The 12,726-nt window shown below is 32.8% G+C and overlaps 1 protein-coding gene across 1 annotated transcript; it reads right to left on the reverse strand.

Moving 5' to 3' along the window:
* Nucleotides 1-9,121: 9,121 nt before the first annotated feature.
* On the reverse strand, nucleotides 9,122-11,510 carry LOC107633367 (putative methyltransferase PMT18). Its single transcript, XM_016337002.3, has 5 exons — nucleotides 10,824-11,510; nucleotides 10,535-10,745; nucleotides 10,025-10,322; nucleotides 9,459-9,923; nucleotides 9,122-9,356 (listed from the first exon to the last, which is right to left on the reverse strand). Exons 1-5 carry the CDS (start codon nucleotides 11,508-11,510, stop codon nucleotides 9,122-9,124), a joined length of 1,896 nt encoding a protein of 631 aa, XP_016192488.3.
* Nucleotides 11,511-12,726: the final 1,216 nt, after the last annotated feature.

The raw sequence follows: 12,726 nt of genomic DNA on the forward strand, positions 1-12,726 counted from the left end.
TATTCTTTCTTTTGCGCATAAAGAAAGTGTTGAGATGGATTCACTAGCAATAATGAAATGAGGGAAATTTATAGAGACGGAGTACATGCAGCTACGTGTTAGGATTTGGTTGAATTAGTCCCACATTGCTTAGGATAGCAAATGGAGTGGGTGGCCTAGGCTATAAATATGAGCCTAAGTTCTCCATATTTTTTGCACCAGTTGGAAACACTTAAAGCTTGTATCTGACTTTTCTTTTCCTCTATACTCTTTGATTAGAGAGTGTTGTGAGGTGTAATTAAATATTTGCTTTGAGAGTGTGGGTGTACTGGGGTGCCGGTGTTAGAGAGAAAGAAGTCTATGTGTTGTAACAATTTTCACATAGTGATATTCTTTGGTTGTCATTTGACAACGGCCATGGTTTTTTTTTTCCAGTAATTGGGGTTTTCCACGTTAAATTTTTGTGTTGTGATTGTATCTATTTTATTTCTCTGTGAAAGGTATTTTCTCAAGGGGGAATGGTGTATTATTCCCAACATGTGGTATCAGAGCTTCGTTTCGGTGGGATTTATTCTTAGTATGCTCTGTGGTTGCAGCCTAGTCTGACCTTCCACATTAGAAAAGAATTTTGTCCTGTGGCTTGAGGTTGATCTTTGGTTGCTGTTGTTGTTGCTGGAAGGCAGTGTGACACTGTGAGAGTGCAGTTCGGAAAGGTTCTGGCTAAGGAGAGACTTAGTATTTAAGTGTGTCCATTGTGACCCACCTCTCTTTCCTGGGACCCTTCCTAGTGCACGGTCTACAGTTGAGTTATACTATTCCAGTATACGGTTGCAACAATGTCAGGATATTCAAGTGCTGTGAAGCTTAAATAGAGAAATTTGATGGAAGAATCAATTTTGGCTTGTGGCAAATACAAGTCAAGGATGTGTTGATACAATCAGGTTTGCACAAGGCGTTGAAGGAGAAGTATCCTCATGGTATTGCCGCACTGCCATGGATAAGGATAAGTTGTGGCAATTGGGTCCACAATTACACACGGACATTGGTTGGCATTGAGATGCAAGGTGTGTGGCGGAATTATGTCGATGGCTGAAGAACTTCCAGGAAAAGTCAATTTGGAAGTTACACCATGAATTTTCAGCAAGGTTTCGATCTGTACCAAGGCGAAATGTTTGGAGTGGTCTAATTCCAAGTGAGTATACTTTCATGGTAGAGTATGATAGTTCTCTGAACTATGATTGTCGGTATAGACAATGGCAGCAAAGAATTGTCGGTGTTGACTATGGAAGCTGAAGATGTGTGACTATTTCAAACAAGGTGGAGATTATTAGGATTTGGTTGAATTAGTCCCACATTGCTTAGGATAGCAAATGGAGTGGGTGGCCTAGGCTATAAATATGAGGCTAAGTTCTCCATATTTTTTGCACCAGTCGGAAACACTTAAAACTTGTATCTGACTTTTCTTTTCCTCTATACTCTTTGATTAGAGAGTGTTGTGAGGTGTAGTTAAATATTTGCTTTGAGAGTGTGGGTGTATTGGGGTGCCGGTGTTAGAGAGAAAGAAGTCTATGTGTTGTAACAATTTTCACATAGTGATATTCTTTGATTGTCATTTGACAACGGCCGTGGTTTTTTTTTTTCTCTCCAGTAATTGGGGTTTTCCACGTTAAATTCTTGTGTTGTGATTGTGTCTATTTTATTTCTCTATAAAAGATATTTTCTCAAGGGAAAATGGTGTATTATTCTCAACACTACGTACTCAACAGACACAACTTTTCAAATAGTTACAACCTTTCAATAGGTATAACTATTCAAATAGTTGCAACCTTTTGACAGGCATAACTTTTGATTAAGTCACAACTTTATGAAGAGATGTAACTCTTCAAAATAGCTTTTCACATATTTTGAAAATATATCTCACATATATTAGATAGAGAATTTATAATTTTAAATACACGTACATATTTTGAGTACATATAAAAAAATTTAAAACATAAATCAAATACGGTGTATCATATATAAAAAAAAAAATCCTAGATACATCCGAATATGGGCATAACAAGTTTAATGCAAGGGTCTCTGAGATATGTATTTTACTGTAATAAATTGACTATAATATTATATACTCGTATTATTGTATTAATATTGTACTCATACAATTAATTAAATATTTAAGTTAAAAAAATTAATAATTTAAATTTTAAATTAAATTAACAATTTTATTTCATTAATTATACTCATTATTATATTCATATGTACAAAATCTTTTGATGGGTCGATATAAAGTGTTGGTTTGATTTTTATTTTTTTATTTTATTCAATTTGATTTCAATAATTTAAATTTTTTAAATTATTAAATATTTAATTTAAAATTTAGATAATTATAATTTAAATTAATAATTTAATTTAATTTAATAAAAAATATAGTCATCTTATTATATTCATATAATTAATTATAAGCACTATCCAATTAATATTTTAAAATTTTTTGAGTATGAATACAAATATTCGATGAATATTTGATAATTAAAAGAATTCTATATTTAATAAAAATAAGTGATCTAATTATTGTTTGTACTATTATTTTAGTGTGTGTAAATATATTAGTATCATAGTACAATAATACGAGTACATTTATTTTTATTAGATTAAATTAAATCGTTAATTAAAATTATAATCATTTAAATTTTAAATTTTAAATTGAATATTTTGTAATTTTAAATTATTTGAATAAAATGGGATGAAATAGTAAAATTAAAATCAAACTAATATTCTTTTCTTCTAGTAGTTGTAATTTTTGCCATTGAAAAAAAGAAAGGTTTATTGTTGGACTGACCTTCAATAAGTGTATAAGTTACGACATTCCAACCCATGTTATTAGCCATTTTGGATCTTTTTTTCAAATTGTAAAGTTTGACCTTTTTAAAACCAATATTTTGATACCAATAGAAGGTTTGTGAATGGCCTAGAAAACAAAGGTTAAATCTATGGCATCCTTTTTAAAATTTTTTTTGCTTTTATTTCTGATTAAAATAGGAATTTAGTTGCTGATACGTCTGTTAAGTTGAGATTCAGGAGACAATTTTATTTTGTCTCTTCACGATGCATTCAAGAATAAAGCAACTCTTTATTTTTGAATATATGTTGTAAACTCTAGGGGTGTGTATGGCCCGGCCCGATCCGAAGACCCGGCCCGGTCCCGAACACTTTAGGGGCTAATTTGGTGTGATTTCATCGGGTCTAGGGCCAGGTATGGGTCTCAAAAATAGACCCGGTCATTATTTCGGGTCGGGTCCGAGCCATAGCTCGGGTCACCCGAAATCGGCCCGGTGGCCCGGTCATCATACATAATTAATATTTTGTGTTATTAGTGATGGATTATTATGTGAAATTTAAGTGTTGTAAACCTTAATATTTTGTGTTATTAGTCATTATATATAAGACTATAAGTTAATATTTTATGTTTAAAATGCATAAGACTTTAAACTAATTCATAATCTTGTGTTATTTGTATTGATTTAAATATTTGGTGTTATTAGGCAATATTAGTATTGATTATGGTTATGCTTTAATTTTAGAGAAGAGTTGGTTCTTATTATATTTTTCTAAGTGAATTTTACCATGTCAAATAATGATTGGAGTCTTGAAAATTTGGATATTTTTACATGCTAACTTACAAGAAGGTATCAAGGTAATATAATATTAACGGCCCGGTTTTCACCCGGTTTTTACCCGGTATAATCGTGGCCCGAAAGTATATAGGTTTCATCGGGTCTAGGGTCGGGTTCGGGTCTAACAAATAGGTCCGGTATATATTTCGGGTCGGATCTGGATCACATCAAACCCGACTTCACCCGGCTCATGCACATCCCTAGTAAACTCTATGAAATTAGCGAATAATTAATCAATAAATTATTTTTAATCAAAAAATTAGAAATATAAATTTTATAGTAAAATAAGATAGAGCTAATTAAAACAAGAATTTGATACTAATTTCAAAAAATTTGTCTCAAGATTGGGCCGAACGAACCGAACCCGACAAACTGGGCCCAAGGTCCAGTTCAACCCAACAACACTTAAATGAACACAACTTCCCTTCCTCCTTTCTCTTCGTTCTCACTGGAAACATTTTTGGAGAAGGGAAGAAGAACTCAAAACCCTTGCTTTGATTTCAATCACCCATATCTTTTCGCTCCGAGTTCCGATCACCGCACCGTTTGCGGCCACGCGTCTGCGGCATCAAGCTCTACAAAGTTCGGTAACTAATTCCGATAAGAAATCTCATCTCACATCTTAGTCTCTCAATTCCCATGATTTTTGAAAATTATGCACGTGGGTGTTGAGATTGTGGTCTTTTTATGTTATAGGATCTAATTAGTTCGAAAAAAATATTCAATCTTGCCTCATTGGTACTTGGATAAAGTGAGAGTCCTGAACTCTAGCTAATTCTTTGATTTTGTATGTTGGGTATTAAGTTTTGGATATATATATATATAATATATAGTTGAGCTTGTACTTGTAAAGTAGGATCTTGTAAAGGTTGAAGATCAGGTTGTATCATTTGGACATTTACTACTTGTATTTGTGATTGTATAGCATGAAAATGTATCATACTTTGCACATGAAGATAATGCATCCTTCTAACATGATGAATACGTTTATTCTTGGTGCTTTCTCTAATGGTTTTTATTGATTTTATGGTTTTAATTTGTTGTAGAAACTTTTTAGTTCTAATAATTTTCTTATTTATCTTCTTTATCTCTACTGTTAATTCTGAAGATTCAGTTATTAATTCTCTTATTTTCCTTCTTTCTCTTACTTTCATTTTTCTTCTAACAAGCTTTAAAGAAGTAAGTCTTTTTTGAAACTCTTTCATTTTATAAGAATAGAAATAATAACTAAGATAATAAAGAAATTATAAGAAAAGAGAGCATAAGATAGTAAGCTTACAGAAATGAACTTGTACTATTATTGCTTGCAAAGTTGATACAAATTTGATGATAATTACAAATATTTAGAGAATTTTATGAAGTAAGAAGACATAGAAGTAGAGAGAGTTCTTGAGCTTTCAAGTATTTGATGATTGGGAATGAATGAGGCCTTAGGTATTTATAGACCCCAAATGATTACTATTTGGCTACTATTTACCGATAGTACTGTTTGCTTTTACTGTTTGCCGACATTTACTATTTTGTCGACATTTACTATCTGCTTTTACTGTTTGCCAACATTTACTGTGTGCCTTTTTTTTTACTGAGATCATTTTCTCTATGATTAGATTTTTTACATGAATTTCATATACAGTTTTTACTACATTTCAAATGGGACTTGGGAGTCTTGATAGTAATGAACCGGGCTTGACTGGACCTCTTCGTCTTCTCCAAGAGGTACGGCTTGTATTGCTTGTAGAGAGCTTTGGATATCTTCCTCTGAGGTTGCTGCCGCTAGGGCTGCCATAATTTGTCGCTTCTGTGCTAAGAATTGTCTCTTTTTTATAAGCTATTTGCTCATTGGTGGTGCTTGAGGCTGTTATTGCAGGACGCTTTTGTGACGTTGTTAACCATTGATCAATAGCTCTTTTTCTTAGCAAATTTATATCATATTTGTTCTACCACTTTATTTTTATTACTCTTACCAAATATTGTATGCTTGAACATTCTTCATATGCTACTGAATCATATTCCCAAGTCATAATCCAGCTTATTCCCATAACTGCTATAAATGAAATGAATTTGTACTCTTGTAAGAATGATGACTTGCTTTTAAAATATTCATACGCCAGGCTGGCTTCTTTTGGGAAGAATGCTTCTATTGGTCTAAAATTCTGGAACCATGATTGGAACCATTTTCAAAAATTGCAATGATATTCCATTTCTGAACCAAATGAACCAAGAATGGGGACTTGGTGATAGGAATAAGATATGATTCCATACTTCTTGGTAATCATAATAGGGATAGCTCTGAGGTTCAAATTTCAAAGAGAAATTTTTAGACTGATATGGAGGTAATTCCCATTCTTGTAGAGATAATATTTTCATGATTTTTATTTTTGAATAAATGGGCTGTTTGGTGTTGGAATCTCTATAATGTGTCAACTCAACAGATCCGGTGTCTACTAATATGAATTCATAGAATTTTTGAGTTTTTTGTGGGTTAATAGGAATATAATAGAAAGTATTTGAAAAAATAGTCTTGTATAGGATTTTCCTATCTTTTTTGAACCACTCTTTTTCGATGGTTAATATTTTAATAGGATTGGGTTTTTCATAGTAAGAAAATTGTTCTTTCAAGGATTGAGTATTATAGAGATCTGATGGTTGTAATAATGTGAATTTATTAGTAGTAATTAAAGAGCTCTTAGATGGTGATGATGATAATGATGCTTTTACAACCTGTGGCATAGTCATAGGTCTTAATGATAATGGTTTTGCTGGTACAAGAGTAATAGGTAATTTTCTTTTCTTTCTTTCAATATTATTATGTATATATTTTATTTTAGAAGTCGTAATACTACACCACCTTTATTTTATGGCTTAAGCGTAAAGCTCTGTGTGGTAGGGTGTTATAGCTGTGACTTCCGAAAAATATGCAATGCAGGAGACACGTTTATTTTGTCTCTTTACGAAGTGAAACAGAAGAAGAGTAGAGAAGAAAAAAAAATCACACAGCCATGTATCATGGTTCAATCATCTTGTGCAATGTGACCTACATCCATTCTCCCCCACAATAATGGAAGAATTTTCACTATCTTTTACAAAGATTACAAAATACCAATTTCTCTAAAATTCAACCCGATCCTATCTAAAACAAATCTATTTTCTATCAAGCTAGATTTGGCTAGGTTCACTCCCTAAACTTGCAACCACTAAGTGCTTATCCAACTTAGCAAGAGAATCTCCTCAAAATCATGTGTTCAAAACAGAAAAATATACAAAAGAGTTTTGACATAATTTTTTGATTTTTTTTCTTGATAACTCTCTTTGTCTTTTTTTTCTCAATGGCTTTTACTGATACCTTCGTTAATGTTTTTTTTTTTTTTTATTGAAAAGAAACAAAGAAAGATGAACACTAAAGAATAGAAAATTTAATGTAAATTCATGAAGGAGAAAAAGGGTTAGGTTGAAAGTTATGAAGACCCAAACTTATGTGCTCACTCCTTGAATCAATCTCTGGCCCTTTACTCCGTTAATAGAAGAGTAAAGTTTCTAAAGCTTAAAACTTAATTTTTTCAAGGATTTGAGCCATTCATCAAGACTTTGACTCCATGTTTAGTTCTTGATCCTTAATTTGTAGCAGAGTTCATAATCTCTATTTTCTTTAAACTTTTCGTTTAGTGCATGAAAAAAAAAAGACATTCTGAACAAGCAACAATGAAGCATAAAGATAAAATAATTTTTTGAATCATCTTCGAATGTGATCTTTACTTTTGAGTCTTATCAATTGACTTTTTTCTTCTTTTCCTTTTATTTTTTGATTTTGGTAATCATTTTTTTTATTTATTTATTTGAGTCTTGATCAGAGTTACTTTTTCTTGCTTACTCTTGAAAGTAATCACGTGGGTAGAGAAAAAAGAAAAAAACTATTTTAGTTTCAATCAAAATGCATTGTTATGGTTAATGATAAGCAACTATTCTCTTGAGCTATTAGTGAATAAATAAATGCTTACCAGCCTAAACTACTATTGAACCTAATTAACTTGTTATTAAGCCTAATTTAATTTTTAACCCAAAATAATAATATTTAGTTATCCTCCAATAATGGTTATTATTTTCTTAAACTCAACCGTTCGATAAACCTATATTTTAATTCTTTAGACCCAATTCATAAGGGTGCCAGAACCTGTGTTCATATATGTTAATTAATTATTAATTATTGTTTGGTTTAAACTTAATTTTAATATTTTGGAATTAATTTGTAATATAATTTTCAGATAAAAATAAGAATAATTATCTAAATCAATTTTTAAAAATTTTAAAAATTGACATTTTAACTTTTAAGAAAAATTAATACACAGATTAATCTCCAAGATTTTATTCCAGCAGACAAATTAATTCTCAGTTCATTTTTCGACAAAATAATTATCCATATCGGTCCCCAAAAATTTTAAAAGCGAACATTTTAGTCCCTAAAAAAAATTAATACACAGATCAATTTTCAACGTTTTTTTTCGTTAGACATAATAATCTTTCATCCAAAGAAAACAAAATAATAATAATAATAAAGATTATTCTACAAAAAATTCAAAGTTGAAATCATTTGATATTTTTGTATTTAATATAATAAAAAATGCCTATTTTAAAAAATATATTTGTATTAAAAGAAAATGTTTTGATTTGGATTTCAAAACATCATTATTCACCTTCCTTGTTTCTAACAAAAAGAGTGTATTAATATGCTAGTGTCATCGTCCACATGCACAAAGCTAAGTAATAATAATAAAGGTCGAAATATAGTACAAGTAAAATGGATCGGAGACTATTATGTCTCACAGAAAAAAACGTTGGGGATTAATTTGTGTATTAATTTTTGTTGAGTCTAAAATGTCCGCAAATTGGGGACTGATTTGTCTGCCGGAATAAAACTTTAGAGATTAATCTGTGTATTACTTTTTCTTGAGGACTAAAATGTCCGCTTTTAAAATTTTTGGGACTGATTTAGGTAATTACTCTAAAAATAATATATTTAATCAATGTTGTGAATTTTACTTAATTTTAAATATGATTCCTTTCCATTAATGTGCTTCAAGAACGACATATAAAATTTTGAGTTACTTTTCCTTTATGGAACCGGTACTTGAAGCTGATGAGTTGTATAGATATCCTTAATTGGTAATTTAAATATACAAGTTTGGTGATTCTTGGGGTATTTCCAGCTACCGTAAATTCACTTGGTGTTTTGTGTTTGATGTGAAAAGAAATGATCCATCTTTTTCCACATTAAAGAACACTTGTCTTTAATCAGAGAGCATCATTCTGCAATTATCTTCCTGAGTGTTAAAGTGTCTTTAATTGGTGCAATCTAATAAAAACGAGAAGAGGGCAAGAAGGAAAACTGCCAAAGTAAGTATCTATCTATTTTAATTTCTCTAAGAGGTCAAAACAAAAAAAGGCGAACAAAGATGTGGTAATAACAACACTACATATTAGTTTTGAGATTGATTCTCATTAGCTTCCCCAGTCCAGTAAGTCTTTTCAGCAACAAGAATCTTTTCTGGGTTGAAAGGTCCACTTTCATGATCCGTTATACTACTTTTCCATCTCATTGCATCAGTAATGCTTTTAATCTTCACCAGAAGCTCCACTCCTTCTCTTAATATCACAGTACCTTCTGGCCTTAGAATTCTGTCCATCTCCAATAGTATCAGAGTAATGTTGCACCTTCCACACACAAGAATTACCATACATATCATATCAGTCAAAGAAACACACGATTAATTAATGCCATGGATCATATCATATGTTCAAATGTATGCTACTTACCTATCCTGATATATGCTGAAAACGCCACTGGCATGGATCATATCATATGTTCTTGGATAAGTTGAGAAAGCTTCACACCAATCATGGTAAGTCCCAATAAAACCTCGTTCATAAATTACACCTAGAGTGTCATGGTCTGAATTTGGTGGAACCACATTCATAACCCACACTGGATACTTTGACATAGCTGCAGCAAATCCACCAAGATAAGCATTCATATCCATCACATTCCTATATTTTCCTTGGGTGAGAGGAGCAAGACGCCGGTAGCGAGCTATCCTGTCCCTCCACATATCATTATCACTTCTGAATTTCTCCGCATTGATACCCGGAATGGAACCGCTGCTAATCCGAGGAGGAAGCGTGAATGCTCGCTTAGGCCATTTCTCAAGCTCTCCCCCAGACACTTTGTCTGATCTTGTAACTTCTGGCAATGGAGTTATGCATTTTTCCAATTCTTTGTACCTTTGAAACAAAGAAAAATGGTATGAACACAAGTGAGAAAATAAGCCAAGACACAATCATACATGAACTTATTAGTTATTACAATGCAAACAAGTACCAACCAAGCTATGTCAGGATTGTCCCCTTGGCATATGTGTGGTGTTTTGAAAACCTTTCTGCTCTTAACACATTCATTGTGATTGATAGGCTTTTGCCAAATTGCAAGATCATCCTTCTCAATAAGTTTCTTCCAACAAATACTTGCTGCTACCCGCTCTATTTCATCTTGCTCTCTCTTCAAATCTTCTTGAGTTCTCTCCCATCCTTTCCAGTGTTTCTGCCATCGAATAGGTGGCCCAGAAAGAACCCAATAACCTCCTGGCCTCAGGATTCTATCCACTTCAATCAGATATAGTCCATCTGTGACAATCCAATTTAAAGATGTTACTTATAACATGCATGCAGATAAAAATGGAATCCAAGCAAAGATGTTACACATTTTCAGTCATTCTTGATTAATGTCACAATACATGATTGCCTAAGTTCTAAATTGTAATGCCTGGCAAATAACAAATTAATGAAATTATCGGTAGCATTATAGCAACAAGTGGACCATGATAATATGAGAATACCATATTTGCCCCAAGGTATGAGACATCGAGAACAATGAGCCATGTCAAATGCCCTTGCCGGGTATGGAAGCCTCTGTGAACCCATGATGCCAATCATAGCAGGAACTCCTCTCTCCAATGCAAACTGGACCTGAGCTTCGTGTGTGTCTCTTGGTGCAAATGACATTGCTATGATGTCCCGTTTCAAAAGATAAGCACCCCAACTTGCTACCTTTACGTGTTATAAAGAAAGTATTAACTTGGACATGAATAAAAAAAGTATGATGATAAATATATTGATTCAACTTACACCACAGCCTGTATCGATTGCAGTTCTGATATGACCACTCTTGAGGGGAATAAGCTCATTAATTTCATCAATGTATGCATCGGCACCACGGGGAAACATGGTGCCTCCACCAGGGAATCTGAAGCGGTCACCCTCGACCTGAATCCAATTTTGAATGGCCTTCTCAATGCTAAGCTCTTTGTGAGGGATGTTATCATACCAAGCATAGTCTCTGCTTTGAGGCCACCTGAAAGGAGGCTTATAATTTGGTGGAGCAGGTATAAGACAATACATAAGTTCATCCTTTGCAGGGCAATGCCTCTCCCTATACTTCAACATGTTCCGGTCGTATCTCCGCCCTCTCGTTTGATCTTGGCACGGAGTATATTCACTGTATTTCATGTCACATGGTGGGAATTCTTGCACTCCTGAAGAACTATTGAGATCAAGTTGATGGTGACTTTCAAAGTCTAGATTTGAAGAAGAAAATGGTGATGCTTTGGAAGCTGAAGATGATGATCCTCCTTCACAACCCACTTTTGCGACTGTGTCATATTGGCCTGTGGTTGGTGTTGGAGTACTCTTCCATGAACCCATTATATATGACAAGATACATAACCCACTAACCCCTAGAATCCATGTGATTCGGTTTCTCTTAGCATCAAGCGGACCATGATGTTTCGGAGATCCATTGTAATCCTTGGCCATTTTTTTCCCTTTAGTTTTGTGCTCTGAATAAATTTTCAAATAAACAAATAACATTAGTCCATGTTCACAACTTTTAGACAGATGAAAGCTACAACAACTATAATCTTTTTCTTTCTTTCTTCGTGCATTTGAGATGCGTCAATTATACTCTAGTTGAAAGAAAAGTCTAGGGACCAACAACTTCATTGAATTCTGGTCAGTATATAACCAGCAAAGAAAAGTGAGCTATTGGATGAAATCTCACACCAATCTCACACCATTAAAATTATCATTGATGGTTGTTTGTTGGCTATAAATCATAAAAATTGCTTACTCCTAGCACTCCTCATAGTTTAATTCGGGAGGAAAACCATAAAGTTGTAATGCCCAAGTTGCACGAACCATGCACTGTTCTATGCATTTGACATAATATTACCAGTGAATTAATTAGCATAGTAGACGTGATTAAAAAGGGAATACCTCAGATTTAAGTGGAAATTACACTCTTGAATGTAATCTTCACTCATTCATACATGATAATTTTTATGTTCAAAAGTAAAGGTTGAACGGAAAAGAAAAAGAAAGTGACGTAATGTTAGAGGGATATGATGATATTGATTGTGAAGAAGAAAAAAAAAATAATAATAAAACTGAAAAGGAAAAAAGGTAGACAGTAAAGGAAGGTGTAGTGAGTTAGTCAGTTATCTATTAATATTTATTTTTTGCATGTTTCCTAACTTGTAGTTGATCGAGAGACATGAAACAAGTTATGGCTTGAAAAGAAAGACGTTAAGTTGGATCTAGTCAATATGGCAAAGAAAGATATACACAATGTTAATACGAGATTTTATAGCCTCAGATTACTCTTCTTTCACCCATTCTATATGGATTGCGGATCACTCTTGTCTTGTCTTGTTCCTAAAATGTGTCAAAATGTTTACGTCAACTACCAATATAAATCGTTATATTATAGAAAATTTATTGGGTATACCATGTACTTTTTTGGAATTTTAATGTTACTTGTACGATCAAATTGTCAATAAAATTTTTGTTTTGTAGTCCCTCATCAAATGACAGATGCAACCCTCTAGTAAGAAAGAAAAAGATAAGATCCGCTAACTTTAAAAATGGCTCTGCAAATAAGTGTTGACATGGAAGGACATGCTAAACAAGAGTTTGATGAAGAGCCATTTGATAGGTGTTTTTCTTATATATATATTTTGGGTAATTAAAAAAA

Source organism: Arachis ipaensis, chromosome B3 (assembly GCF_059453495.1).
Source record: "Arachis ipaensis isolate K30076 ecotype BB chromosome B3, ASM5945349v1, whole genome shotgun sequence".
Lineage (NCBI taxonomy): Eukaryota > Viridiplantae > Streptophyta > Magnoliopsida > Fabales > Fabaceae > Arachis > Arachis ipaensis.

Coding starts and splice junctions, on each gene's coding strand:
- LOC107633367 (XM_016337002.3), bottom strand. CDS start 11,510: ATGGCCAAGGATTACAATGGATCTCCGAAACATCATGGTCCGCTTGAT. Junction 10,746..10,823: donor CAATCGATACAGGCTGTGGT/GTAAGTTGAATC, acceptor TAACACGTAAAG/GTAGCAAGTTGGGGTGCTTA. Junction 9,924..10,024: donor GACAATCCTGACATAGCTTG/GTTGGTACTTGT, acceptor TTTGTTTCAAAG/GTACAAAGAATTGGAAAAAT.